Source organism: Amphibalanus amphitrite, unplaced genomic scaffold, assembly GCF_019059575.1.
Source record: "Amphibalanus amphitrite isolate SeventyFive unplaced genomic scaffold, NRLGWU_Aamphi_draft 000366F_arrow, whole genome shotgun sequence".
Taxonomy (NCBI): Eukaryota; Metazoa; Arthropoda; class Thecostraca; order Balanomorpha; family Balanidae; genus Amphibalanus; species Amphibalanus amphitrite.
Genome location: NW_024881860.1, coordinates 129,801 through 144,650, shown reverse-complemented (window position 1 = coordinate 144,650; position 14,850 = coordinate 129,801). Strand labels below are relative to the sequence as shown.

The following is a 14,850-nucleotide window of genomic DNA, read 5'->3' as shown; positions in this document are numbered from 1 at the left end:
ACCATCCTTCTCCCAAGGCCCTATATACCAGGTAGGGTCGTCCGGCGATTCTACCTGATCGTGACGTCAGCTCGTGACGTCATCTGGGGGCAAGTCTTGAAGTCCCGTTTAAGTCCTATGCAAATGGGCGATTTTTGAAGCGCTGTAGAACAAACTCTGCTAAAGCTAGCACAAAACTAAGTGCATCATCGGAAAGCCGAGACATTTTTCTTTGAATTATCTAAGAAGCGTTTTTCACTATACCCATTAGTTTTTCCAAAAATGCGTAGAAAAGCCCCCATGCCTCCGCAGCCTCCCTTCCGCCGGCCGCCACGCCGCCGCGGTAGTGTAGTGGTTAGGATGCTTGCGCCGTAATCCAAAGATCGTGTGTTCGAATCTAGGCGCGGGTCGTACTTGAATCGAAATTGCAAGCAGAATATGTGTTTTTTCTTGATAAATCACTTATATTACAGCTAACCGTTCATAAAACTATCGATAACAATTGACTGAAACCCTAAATACAGAATACATTCTGATAAAACAAATTCAAATATGGCGGCCGTTGCGCCAGGCTCCGCCCCCGACTCCGCCCCTTCGTGTGACGTCATCTGTGCACTTGGACACACAGGGAGATAGGGGACGACATGGGCCTGCCTTCTCCGTAAGTCAATTTTAGAGCGGCCGAGTGGGCCCAAGTGGGCCGATGCGGGGCCACCAAACTGAGATAAGACGTGGCTAGCAATTGCAAACCGCCATAGAAATCAATATCTTAAGACGTACAATATGGGATGATTACTTTGAAGCTGGAGTGAAAGCATGAGTAGAGTGCAAGAAACGAAATGCATAGATTAGTTGAATTATGTACAATAGGCACAGCTCAATAGATGAAGCCATTTCTATGATGTTGACATTTGACATAACCATTCCTCTCCTCTCCTATGACCTAAGTGCATTGGCAGTTACCGGCATAGTTTTTGAGCACGAGTGTAATTCGCCATCGGACCGCAATGCGTGTTGCTAGGCTGCTGCAATTACAACGAACATACGAATACTGCCTTCATTTGTAGACGTTTGTTTTTTAGGCGGTCTTTGACGTACAAGGGGGCATACCTGTCGACAACTTGAGTTTCTCCGAATTTCAAAAACTCCCAGAATCTCAATTCCTTATGCACTGTTGTAGGTACAGCTATGTTCACAAGTTTTCGTTTCCTCCTGCTCTAAAAAGGATGATATTTGTCGATTTCGTGCGTCGCTGATAGGAGGGTGCGTTTAATAATTAGGCCCAACGCTTTCTGCATCCGCGAGTACCTTCAAAAGGGAATAACAGTTTCCATTTATTTCACTATGGGACATGTGACAAAATGACCACTGGAACACGCATGAAACGGAGCTCATATTCCTAAAAATGTCTACAATCACTTCCTTTCTGACACTATTAGCAAATACCATCTCAAGTTAGGTGGTTGACGGACAGTCAATGGAGATCTGGGGAGACTGAGTGATGCCAATTCACCACTTAACTGATAATGAGGGCCGAGGGAAGAGAAACATGCAACATGCACAACTGACAACTTGACAAGTGACAAAACACTACCACTATTGCGCAGTGCACAACAAATTACAGCAGCCAGCCCAAAAATGCTTTTGGTGGCTAATTGCAAAACAAGTCACTAATAAATGTCTTAGTTGCAGCTGAACACTGCACAATGATCACACTGTTCACGCAATGAGTGAGATGCCACAGGTGGTTTGAATCACACTTTGGTACAACTGCAAATCTGAAGTGTTGTCATGAGGTTCATGCCTCCACGATCACAGCACTTTGGTTGTGGTTGGCATAACACTTGTAGTCTGCAGAGTTCCACATGAACTGCAGACACCTCATCTGGTGGTCTTCGTTGCTCAACTTCTTCAGGAGGCAAATGTCGACCACCCAGCGGAAGCATGGTCCTGCAGAAAAGAAAGGTAATGCATAAGGTACAAACAGTATCTGCTGAAACAGCCCCTTCTGTTGGCTGTTATTAAACTTTTAACATAACATAAAAACATGTATTCCATGTATATTACTCTGTTGAAGTAAAATACTGCCTGCTATTTCAAAACCAGAAAATGAAATTATATTGTGGCATAATTCACATGCTCAGCTATCAGTATCAAATAATAAATTGATTTAAAATTTGACATATTCTATAAAACACATTCATAGAATATTCTACTTCACGTCACAAGGACTCACAATCTTTCTGTTGGGTGTTTCATTGACGCATTAACTAAGTTTGTCTTAGGTTTTATTATTGCAAAAAAAGCATATTGCATTATTGTATCAAAATACTGCCAGCAATAACAAAACAAGAACATGAAATGTCAATGAGCAAACCGCCTTTCCTAAAAATGGGTTACTTTGAAAATAATTTTAGTTTCTTTTAAGGAAAAGGAGAAATGATTATCAGGTAATTATCAGAAAACCACTCAACCAGCTGGGTGGGTGGTTTCACAGCAAACATCAAGCCAAAACATATACTTACATTTATCTAACAATTGAGCCATTTGACTACTACAAGGATATGTGAGCAAAATAAGAATCCAATCATCCAATGTTAGCTTCCTTGCAAAGTTTATGCCTTATTTTATGAAAATGTGTCACTAGAATATGATACTTGTCATCGAATATTATTTAATTTACGATTTATTTCGATCGAAACGCACATGAAGTCCCGCGCCATTTTCGTCGACGATGAATATGATCGTGTTTCATGAAGAGATAAGGGGTTTCAATGGTCTTTCAAAGCAATAATTTGATGCAAAAATTTGTAGGAAATAATATCAAGCTGGTTCAAATGGCAATCAACCATTTAAAACACCGAAAATACTCACAACTCCGTCCCGACGACCACACAGCACCGCGCACGCCACACTACTGGCACAATGCCAAAACTGCTGTCACAGCAGAAATGTTTTTTTCTCGATTGCAATTGTGGAATTATTTATAAAACAGAAGATGATCTTTCCGAAAAACCGACTGATTTCATACACAGATGCATGGAAAATAAAAAAAATCCCGGTAAGTTTATTTGTATTGTTTTGTCGATTTTGACATGCTCCTAGTTTGCAGCCATATTTCGATATGTTCTACAGGGAGTTCATAATTATTTCAGGACCAATCTTTTCCTCGTTCATTTTCCCGTCGATCATGAAATTTTTAGAGCGGAACAAATAGTTTCCAGGCGGTCCGAGCGGTTTTCGTGAGAAGGGTGCAAAAATCGGCGTCATTTTTAGAGCCTCGACACCAGCTCAACACAGGACCCTATGGGAGACGGTGAAGTAGCGGGAGCAATAAATAGAGCGCTCTAATTTTAGCTTATTTCCCTGGTGTGTCACCGACTGAAGTGGGCTCATGGCTCTGTTAACTTTTTGCAAGATCTCATTTACATGCAAATGAAACCTTAGGTCTTTTGAAAATATCAGACCCAAGTGTTTATGGTTATCTTCTTCTTTTATATTCAAACCTCCAAAGGTAAGCTGTAGTGGTGATGCATCTTGCTTAGTTGAAAATGTTTGTTTTACAGTTTTTGACTTATTGAAGTTGATGAGCCATTTATGACCATATGCGTGTATGAGGTCCAAATCCGTTTGGAGTGATTGTCTTGTAAGGTGTTTTTCTCTTTCGTCATATGGAGCATATACAGTAATGTCGTCCGCAAATAGCAAAACATCATTAGTCAGGTTTTCGGTCACTGCGTTCAAATACATAAGGGCAAGTAAAGGGCCTAAAACCGAGCCCTGCGGGCAGCCCGCTTTTAGACTTAGTGATGCTGACATGGTATCACCCGTATCACCGACTTTCACTCTTTGGGTGCGATCTTTGAGATACGACTTTATCCAGTGTAAAAGACTATCAGTTATGCCGAATTTGTATTGACATTTTATAAGCATCCCCTTATGCCATATTCTATCGAAATATTTGGATATATCCAAGTAAATTGTTGTGAAATGATTGCCCTTGTCCAAGTTCGAATAAATGTTGTGTGTTAAGTGGAGCAATTGGATTTGGGTGCTGTGTCCCGGCCTATATCCACTTTGACTTTGTGTGAGAAGCTGGTGATCGGTGAGATGCTTGTAAATGTGTTTGAAAACTATTTTGCCAAAGACTTTAGATAAAGAAGGGAGAAGACTTATCGGACGATAGTTCGTCAGTTCTGATGGCGATCCTTTCTTTTTGTAAATGGCGTGTACGTTGGCTTGTTTCCATATTGAGGGATAAATGCCCAGCTCTAAGGATTTATTAAACAGTTTAGTAAGTGGTTCGTAGATGAGTATTGCGACAAGCTTTAGGATTTTTGGAGGAAGCTCATCTGAACCCGAAGCTTTGTTAGAGTCAAGAGAATTCAAAGTTCTTAGAACTTCCTGGGGAGTTATCGCAATAGATCTCAAAGATGGTGCTGTCTGTGCGTAGTCATTCAACGGGATATAATCTGCATTAACGTCTATATGTGATTGTTTAACAAAATATTCGTTTAGAAGCTTGGCTTTGTGAGCATCCCCCGTCACAATGTTACCTTCTGTGTCTAATAATGGTGGTATGCCTTGTGTTTTGGCCTTCCCAAGGACAGTTTTGAGAGCATTATGGTATTTGTAAGGTGAATGTTTGTTTTGGAGAAGATAATCTACTTTACCGCGAATGTAATGTTCTCTAAGTCGTTTGTTTAAGTCCGTTACATAGTTACGTTGCGCTTTCCATCTCTGCCAGTCCGAGTTACGTTGGCGCTGCTTAGCTTGTCTAAAGAGTCTATTCCGTTTTCTTATATTGCGCAGTAGCTCTGCTGTTACCCACGGTTTATGCTGTTTATCTGTACGTAACGCTTTAATTGGAATAGCTGCCCTCGCCGCTTGTAATATGGCAGAAGTGAAGTTTTGCGCAGCCTTATCGATATCACCCTCGAGTATTGTGTCCCAATCTGTGTCAAGTAGTAACTGTGTGAGGAGGCCTGAGTTGAGTTTGGAGTAATCCCACACGTTGATAACCTTATTCTGAGCATTTTCCAATTTTGCTATCTCAAGTGTTGCGAAGATCGGGAAGTGGTCAATCTGAGAAAACGGTGAAAGAACACCGCTGTCAACAATCATTTCCGGCTTACTGGTGAATAAAAGATCACGAAGATTTCCAATGTCCCTTTCCCACCTAGTTGGCTCATTCATAAGCTGGGTAAGGTCTAGTGCGTCTGTGGCATCTTTTAGTTTAACGTCGAATGGTGTTATACCACTATTGATTTGTGTAGAGTTGTGAAGAAATATGTTGCCTACATTCATATCGCCTAAAATAATGATAGATGCTGGCGAGCATGCTTGTGCAATGGTTGTGCTCTCAGTAAGTCTATCAATGAACTCTGATTGTCGTTGTACAGTTATGTTGGGAGGAAGATAGATACAGCAAATGATCAGTAGGTAACCACTTATATTGACCTGTACCCAGACCCAATCTTCTCCCTGAAGTTCAAGATCACTTCTGCGTTTAATTGGTAACGATCTGTGGGCATACAATGCAGTGCCTCCACCATGGCGATTACGGTGATTTGTAAATGGCGCATGTAAATTATCTAGATGGTACAGGCTAGGGTGAACGGTACTGTCCAGCTTAGTTTCGGTGAGTGCTAGAATGTCAATATCATTTATGGTGACAAACTGGCTCAACTCAGCCAGTCTATGAGGCGAGGTAATGCTGTTGATGTTCACATGTGATATCGAGACGTTATCCTTCGGGTCTGGTCCTGGGTTGGCTTCAACGCCTTCAATTATGAGGATTAATCGAATCTGATTGTATCTGTTTGCGTGTTTCCATTGAGAAAGTGATATGAGAGATCCACTGAGAAGATGATAAAGGATAAAGGGAGGATGCGTGAATGTTACCCCGGCGGCCCGGTGTCCTCCTCCGACCAGGCGGACTCGCAGATGTAGATGTCGCAGTGTAGTTGTGAGTGTAGATGTCAGCACCGGCGGCAGGCGAGAGGTCACCGCCGGCTCCGGGAAGCAGTCTGGGCGAGGCTCGGCTGCGGCGGGCGGTGGGCGGCGCCGCACGACCGTCAGCAGCGAAAACTGGTGGCAAGACATAGAGGCCATGAAGGCGATGGGCGACACACACGAGTACATGGAACAAAAAGGCAGCACGAGCGAAACTGAGGAAATCACAAACATAAACTTAAATTAACATAATTAAACGAAGTAGCAACAACATTAGAGTTTAAAACCGTGTTCACAAGATCACCAATTATAACTCAAAACAGGTGAGTCAGACAGACTACTGAGTACTGACAGTCGGTAGGAGTATCCCACTCAGAAAAAACTACTCCCACGACATTATAGGACTAAGGAAAACCCTACAAAGTACAAAACAAAAGAGCATGGCTCCGCCCCGCCCCTCCCCTTCCCACAACAACGGTATCAATCACAATAGTAACGACTGGTGGCTCTCCTCTCGGATTCCATCTTCCCTTCATGTATCACGTTAGACTACCGCCCCACATGTGAGCTATGTGCAGCCCACCTGCGGCCGCGGCAATGTCCGCCGGACAAAAGTTGGCGGAACGGGACGGACTCAAAGCAAGGGGCATTCGCGACAATACCGGGCCGACTCAGCCGGGACACGTTCGTCGGAGGCTGACCAATCAGGGGGCTCAGGGAAGGCGCAGCCATGTTACGCTACATCTTAAAACTAAAGGTACTTATCCCTTTGAGTATTCGAAGGGTTCGACTCTCGATGCGCTGCTCCTCCAGGTGTCGCCGGCCGCTCAGCGTCGCCCGCCGGTGCGATTCCGTCTGGCGCCGCCCCTGGCGCTGCCTCTGGCACCGGCCCGCTGGTATCCGTCGGGGTCCCGGTCAGGGCCGGCTTCGGCGGCCGGGGTGAGCGGCTCCGGCGGGTCACCGTCGGCACCGAGCCGAGTAGAGGCCGCCGGGATGTTGAATTCCGGTGCGTCTCCCACCTGCTCCCGCAAGTCTTCGAGGCTACGGATGACTCTCGTTGGGCCGTTTGCCTGAAGACGAATCTTCATACGGCAGTTGTCGGTCCAGGCTGAGTGGATTTTGCCGCGTTTCTTCAACTGTCGCGCAACGTACATCACTTGTTGGTTTGCCTTGGTGAGATTCTCTGCGATGAAGATACCTTTAAGTATCTCGGGACCGAAGGCCGACGAGCGTGCCGACCTGAGGTTCTTCCTTGCAGCATATAGCGCATCTCGACTGCTGTGGGAGGACATCTTGACGATAATGGTGCGACACTTGCCGTCCTGCTGTCTGCCCAGTCGGTGGCTGCAGTCGATGTCAGTGGGTCCGAGCGTCACTCCGGCAGCCGCGGCCACGTCTCGTACGACCCGGTCCGTCGACTCGTTCTCAGACTCCGGAATCCCACTGATGTTGAGGCAGGACCGTCGAGAGTACTGTTGAAGCGCATTCAATTCACTTCTCACCTCTCTGAGTTCCTGTCGCAGCTCAGCGATCTCACTGTCTCGCTCGGCGATCGCCTCCGAGACTAAGCTCTTGATAATGGGTGCCATCACTTCCTCTCTCAGAAGCGTGAGGAACGCCGGATCCTTGATGCACTCCATTAAGGAGACTTTAATGTCCTCGTCGGACATCGTGCGTGTCGCCCACCGCTCACTATTCACTTAACTGGGTCACTGTCCCGCCGGCTCAGGCTCCGGTCGCAGAGGCGGCCAAACAGCTGAGCGTCCGGAGAGGTCACAGGGGTCGACCGTCCCCGGCGCCGGTCGGGGCAGAACGTATAAGGTAAATATATCAGGTTTATAACATGTTTGGGGTGCGCTTATCTGGTGCCAGCGGTGGGATGATGCAAAAAAAAAATGTATATAAAACAAGGGGATGTGCTTCAAAGCTGGCAGCAGCACACATCAGCAATCCGCCCAGTGAAGCCACTGTTCCGACGTCACTGCGGATAAAGTTCGCCAATGCCGTCACTGGCACTCATCAAAGCTTGGAGCTTAGGGCCGGCGATCTGTGGATACTTAAGATCCTGACAGCCCGGCCACGCAAAACGTCATTAACTGTAAATCGACAGACTTCTAACAAACAATGCGAGCGACTTTGCACCATAAACACATTTTCATTTGGACATATATTGCCAAGACAACCAAGAATTAAACACCAAACAGTTCGTGAACTCTACATACGACACCCTAAGGTATTGTCCTACATACGACCCCCTAAGGTATTGTCGTAAGTCCTAAGGTATTGCCGCGACCCCTAGACATCCCTAAGCGTTGTAAGCCATGGAAGACGTTTCTAAGGCTAGCCACACGTACCGTCACGGGTCTGGGTTCGCCCAGACACACACTGCACCAAAAGAGGTGCCCAAGTTCCACTTGGGATGCACCACACGCATGCAACTACCATCTAACCTTCAACCCATATGGGTCAGCGCTGTGACAAGCTCTTCATGGTAACGAACTGTGCTGATTCAACGTAGTTCATCGCGCAAAATCAGTCCAATTGAATCAATGCGAAGTCATTCCAAGATTTTGCCCGTTCAATATTGTCGGTTTCACAAAGGCATTCTAGCTCGTAAGACCCAGCCGTGAACTTAGCCTCTTCGATCGAACTGCACCCAACCAAGAGTGAGTTCACCCGAGTTGATCGACGGTAAACAAACTCCTCCCGAGCTAATACCGTGACATTGCGTGCAGCCGGAATGGAGTATCATTGCCCTTCAACCCGTATGGAGAGCCTGGCGTCAGTCTAGCACTGGCCAGTGACAGCCAACTAGCGTGCTGCCAACTCACTAACAAACGTGGATGTGCAACCATTTGGCAGTTGAGACAGAGCTCCAGTGAAACAAACTTCTCGACAGAGAAAAAGGAAACTGATTAAAATGGTTAACGAAATGCACAACGTTGCGCAACAACACGAGAAGAATGACGCTAAAACAACCACCCTTTTCTCATAGCCTTGGCAAGATGCGCGCACCTGATTATTCATAAACATCATCCAATGCATAGCTACGGATTACTGCAAACAATTGAATGCAATGTGTCAAAACGAGTATTTTGATTACCCATTCACGAATCAAGGCCCTATAACATTAACCAGCGTCATACTCAAAGACGCATAGCAAGAACAAATATTAGAGTTTTGAAATGACAATGATTGTTTCACGTAGTTTATAAGTCACGATTCGATTCAAACAGCAATGCTTTTCACTTTTCGTTTAGATGGAGAATTATGATGTGCCGTATTATTACTTCGGTGCATAATGCATATGTATGAATATGGTAAACCCGGTAAAATTGCACCTTTAAGTAGTTAATCACAGCATGTTTGAGCTGACCTGTTACTATTTCCTCATCCATATCAAACCAATGCGTACCTAACTAGCTACATATTCAATTAGTCGACTTAACCAAACCTGACTTGATTGATTTTAATTTCACCGACAAATCTACATAAATTCGAATGCATTTCAGAGGAATGTAACTTCATCCAATGAAAATCCAATGATCCAGCCTATCGTTCTGTATGCCCCTCGGCGGTGAGCAGTGGCCAGTGGGTCCATTGCAGCACGTCCGGCCGTCTACAGTCCCTTGTTGAAGTAGAGCGCGTCCGGCAGCGGCTGTTGGCCGTAGCGACGGCGCAGCTCCTCGTAGCTGGCCGGCTCCAGGCGGCGCAGTGTCTCCGGCGAGATGCGACAAGTCTGCGGGAAGATGGCGCAGCCGACCGGCACCATGAGCAGCAGCACGGCGCCGGAGAGCAGCGTCTGCACGGGCGCGTGCAGCCGGCGCCGGCCGGCGTACCAGGCCACACGGTCCAGCCGCGACATCAGCACCGGCAGCAGCAGCATGCTCGGCGCCACAATCACGTTCCTGCTCACCAGCACCTGGGAGATGCCCTTGGCGGCGGCGACACGCGACACGCACGCCTCGCGGCCGGCCGCGTCGCGCACGGGCACGCCGCCCAGCAGCTCGCCCTGGCGCATCAGCGGCACGTTGATACAGTTGGACGCCACCACGGCCGCCAGCGGCACGAACCGCTGCGCCAGCGGCGAGGCGCGCGACGCCAGCACCCGCTTCAGGCCCAGGGCCGTGACCAGCGCGCACGAGGTGGCCGACACGTAGGCCACGCCCAGCTGGGTGGTCGACAGCGGGCTCTTGGCGTTGCGGTTGGTGAAGTTGACGAACGCGTTGAAGGACTGGTTGGCCCACTGCCAGAAGACGACGGCGGCGGTGCTGCGGTAGAAGGTGACCATGCCGCCGATCAGCACCATGCCGCCGGGTACCTGGAACGACATGCGTCCCACCACGTTCTGCAGCTGCCCGGTGTCCGGGTGAAGTGCCGAGTCGCAGAGCGCCTTGGCGCGCCACACCTGCTGCTCGGTGGTGTCGGGAGGCTCGGCGCCGGCGCGGTACTGCTCCACCAGGCGGCGGGCAGCCTCCACGTCGGCGGCGCCGTGCAGTGCCAGCAGCGGCGAGGTGATGCTGAAGAAGTGGCGCAGCCGGCCGGCGAATGTGCTCTGGTCCCAGCGCGGCCGGCTCAGGTCCAGCCGGCCGTCCGGCAGGCGCGGCGACTCGGCCATGGCGGCGGCCTGCCGAGCAACGGAGGCCACTGTCAGCTGCGCCGAGCGGGCCGCGGCCGGACCCCGACAGGCCGCCGCCGGCGCCCGGACCGACCCGACTCCGCAGTCCAGTCGGTCTCCACAGTCCACTGACCAGCGACCGTGTCACTCAGCCTCAGGGCCAGTGACGGGATTGTCATTTTTACTCTTGGACTCGAGAGAAATAAATCAAACCTGAGAATCGCCTATATTTTTTAACATCCAGCCATAATATTGTGCATTGAGAGAAGACATTAGTTTTTCATCACAAGCTGAAAAGGTCAGATGATTCCAGGTGCCAGAGTATATATTCGCAAGAGAGATCAAAATCTTTGAGACCGACTGAGGAACCAAAAAGGGCCAAAGGGTGTTAATTCCAACACTGCTAACTGCTAAGGGCCCACTGAAGTGGCTTAGATTAGGACACAGTGCCACACTAAGCAGGACTAGTTGGAAATGCCAAGAGCCTATTACCTACCAACCCTATCCCCGCCCAGATCATTGGTGATAATTCTAACAGACCGATGAGAAAGATCCAGATAAAGAAAGAGAAAGCAAAGGTTCTAGTGGTGTCAATCGGAGCTTGAATCTTCGGAATTCCAATTTTGTCCAATGTCCAATTCGGAATTCGGTTGGACAATGACAGCAGGCTTTGGACAGCTTTGGACAATCGTTTGCTACACCTCAGCATTTTCATAAAGTAATTGTGTTTAACATTGATTGGCTATTAGAAAACTCAGCTTTCGATATGAATACCACTTTTGAGCTGGTAACGATACATTAAAACCAAATTAAATAACGGTGTTGAGTGTAAACTATTGCGTAGATGTCGGACATCTTTGGGCAAATGGCTGGCTTGGACATTTTTGGACGGACATTCGACGTAAGTATTGGACATGACATATGTTTTCTGAAATTGACATCACTAAAAGGTTCAGATGCTGAGGATGGAGAATGAGTATTGAGCTGCTCTATCTGTGGTAATTGGAGCATCACAGGAAGTGAAAAAGACAATCAACTGGGCAGGGCTTGAGCAGTGTGGCATGTGGTCCCACAGCCACCTGCAGCCACCTGTGATGGAGGACAGGTAGCCTGTGGCTTAGGACATCTGTGACTGTTACTTTACCTATTTATAGTCACCGTGCATATTTGTAGCTCTGTAATGTGAGTTTAGGCCCAGAGCATGCAACTTTATTTTGATACCTCAATGATTCATAGTTTTACTGTGAAATGTGTGAGTTTTTGTCAAGCAAAGCCTTTAATTTTATTTAAAACATATAAATTGATCACACAAGCCCCTTCTAAAGGCTCCTATGGCACATGTAAGGTGATTTTAATGTAGTGATCAAAGTTATCCCAGCCTCTGGGTGAGAGTGGTCACTTTTTTTGTAAAATAAAATAAAATATTCATGATCAATTTTAAGACATTTACTGTGCTCAGTTAGATACTTGTTCAATTGGCATCAGTATGATGAAAAGTTTCCAGAGTGAGATCTCAAGTGATATAAACTATAGAAGATATTGTACCATACAAGTGTACCTAATGGTCAAAGGTGATACAATCACCCTGGTTTACGGTATAAATTGGCAAACCTAAGAAAGAATGGAGTTAAAGCGCCTGAATTACTTTGCATGTGTTTTGATCACTTGAAATGTATGATTCTGAGAAATGTGTGAAAAGTTGTGACAGAAAATATGCTCTCACAATATAAATGCACAAGCATCAACAGCCCCAGCCCCCAACACTTTTAATCCATTATTTCTTAGGTTTGCCATACTATAGTATTTCATTGTAAGGTTCATGTGCCCAGTGACTGACCAAATTAACCTGCCCAAAAACTTGACCAATCTTGAATCTCTGAGGGCCTGAGGCAAAAACAGCACAATTGGTCACAGGCCGGGTGTGTGTTTAAATGTGCTAATGCAGTGTGTGAAATATCACAGCAATTATTTCCACTGCAGTTAACTATTCAGTTTCACAAACACCCAAGCTTGAATAGGTAACCGTAGGTACATTGGTATATGTCAAGTTTAAGTTCTAACTACAATTGTGATGAGTACAATTGATACAAATTTGTAACAGCAAAAATTTTATGTTTTAGGTTAGGTAAGGTTGTAGGTTTTAGGTTGTAGGTAGATAGGTTTGAAGGTTTTAGGTCATTAGGTTGTAGGTGTGTAGGTAGTAGGTTGGTAGGTTATAGGTAAATAGGTAAGGTAAGGTCAGGTTTGATTGTGTTTTGTCTATTATTTGCGAGTCATATAAGTATCATTTTTTTATTCAGGATGTCAAATAATGTAAGAATATGAAGAAAAAAAATTACCCATGAAATCTGCTTAGGAATTAATCTTGACATTTACCAGTATTTCAATATGAACCGATATGGCGGATATAGGCAAGGTAAGTTGTTCCGAGGCTCTCAGACGCCAAAGATTCTATGTCGTCCAGCCAATCCCGTTCAAGGTCAGCTGGTGCTTGGCTGCCGTTATGGAACGGGATTTGCCGGATGATGTAGAATCCTTCTTCATCATCCGAGAGACTCCGAACAAGGGCTGGAATCTGAAAACAGGGTGCCTGCCGCCTTGGGCAATTTGATCAAGGCTCTTGAAATTATCACTTGAAAACCCTGAGCTTCAAGGCATTAAATGGTGGATAATTTCATAGTAAACACGTGACTTATATGCCTTCCGGCGCCATCGTCTCTTATTCCACCGAGCGCGGGTATCTGATATGTGCGTCGGTTTCGTCGAGGGCACGGTTTTGGGCATCCACAACTCTCGACAGGCCTTACAATTCCGGGTATAGGATGCAAACATATCATGAATGGTGCATGTGTAAGCATTGCAAAAACTTACCTTGAACTAGCTTCCTCCGTACCTATGGAAGTCGGCCTCCGGAGACCACGACCTCGACGCCCGCGCTTTTGTTGTTGACAGTCAAGCGGCAGCGATTCCCAAGGCGATTCCAAGGATGGAAGAATTACGGGAGTGTCTAAAAAGCAGACGAGATTAGCAGACGAGCCCATGCGCAGTAACTACTACACCTTTTTTCGTCCGAATTCACAAAGATGAAGTCCAAATTCACAAAGCTGAATTCCAAATTCACCAAGCTGAATTCCAAATTCACAAACCTAAATTACGAATTCAAAAGTCAAAAGTCCAAATTCACAAACAAAAAGTTGGAATTCAAAAAGATAAGATCGAATTTCAAAAAGCAAAAATGTGATTTCAAATAAGTAACAAGCAATTTCACAAACCAAAAATGCAATTTCAAAAAGATAATGCTGGATTTCAAACGTTGTTTCTTGTTGTTTTCTGATGATATGTTACCTAGCTCTTTTAACATATACCTACAATTTAAAATGACAAAATATTTTGTTTTTTTTTTTCGGATGTAAAAATAATGTTCCTATATCTTCAGAATTTGTCGGTTTTAGCTTATAGTGGATACCTAATAACGTGATAATGAGCAGAGTGGCCATCTGCAGGCACTGATCTCGTTGAAATAAATGCAAGGCAACGGACGGACAGTTTTATTTGCGACTTAGACAAAAACAACGCAAAGCTGCTTGTCTGACAACGCCGTAGGGCACGTTTGGAACTAAGCCACTACAAATCAGAAACATATCTTGAACCTCCATCACTCTCACACGCCCATCGCCAGGTCGGCCAGGGCCACGCACCCGGCATAGTGGCGCTGGACGTGATTGTAGAAGTTCATGCACATCACCGGGTTGATGCACTCCATGGCGGCGTCCATCTTGGCCTCCAGGTAGCGCAGCCGGTGCTCCTGCTGGGTGATGCCGTCAGTCGTGTCCATCATGGCGCTGAATGATGACGCCATGCCCCGCTTCATGTTCGCCTTCACTGCAGACCAGACAGCCTCAATCGGGTTCAACGGCGCGCTGTATGGCGCTGTCCGTACCAGCTCCAGACCAGGGAACTCGGCTGCAACTGCCTCCAGGTCACAGTGTACCGGCGCGTTGTCACAGACGATCGTCACCTGGTCGAGCGGCAGAGGGCAGGCCTGCAGGGCACGTCGCAGCCAGTCAGAGCAGTCCGTCTTCCGAAAGGACCCTCGTCGGCGCTCCCAGTAGATGATGCCGGTCTGCGACATCAGCCCGATGATATGGACGTTGGGGCCCTTACTGGTGGCGGCCTTCACCGAACATCGCAGGCCGCGGCGGGATCGGCCCTGAGAACGCCGCAAAAACAGGTTCGCGTTCGTTTCATCCATGTAGAGCACCGATCTCCCACTCCCCGTCGCCGCCATCACCTTTCGC

General features: G+C 46.8%; 1 protein-coding gene across 1 annotated transcript; it reads right to left on the bottom strand.

Moving 5' to 3' along the window:
• Nucleotides 1–8,086: 8,086 nt before the first annotated feature.
• LOC122389635 (sideroflexin-2-like) lies at nt 8,087–13,862 on the bottom strand. The gene is made up of 2 exons (XM_043381839.1): nt 13,424–13,862; nt 8,087–10,561 (listed from the first exon to the last, which is right to left on the bottom strand). Exon 2 carries the CDS (start codon nt 10,550–10,552, stop codon nt 9,554–9,556), a length of 999 nt encoding a protein of 332 aa, XP_043237774.1. The 5' UTR covers nt 10,553–10,561; nt 13,424–13,862; the 3' UTR covers nt 8,087–9,553.
• Between the last annotated feature and the right edge of the window lie 988 nt (nt 13,863–14,850).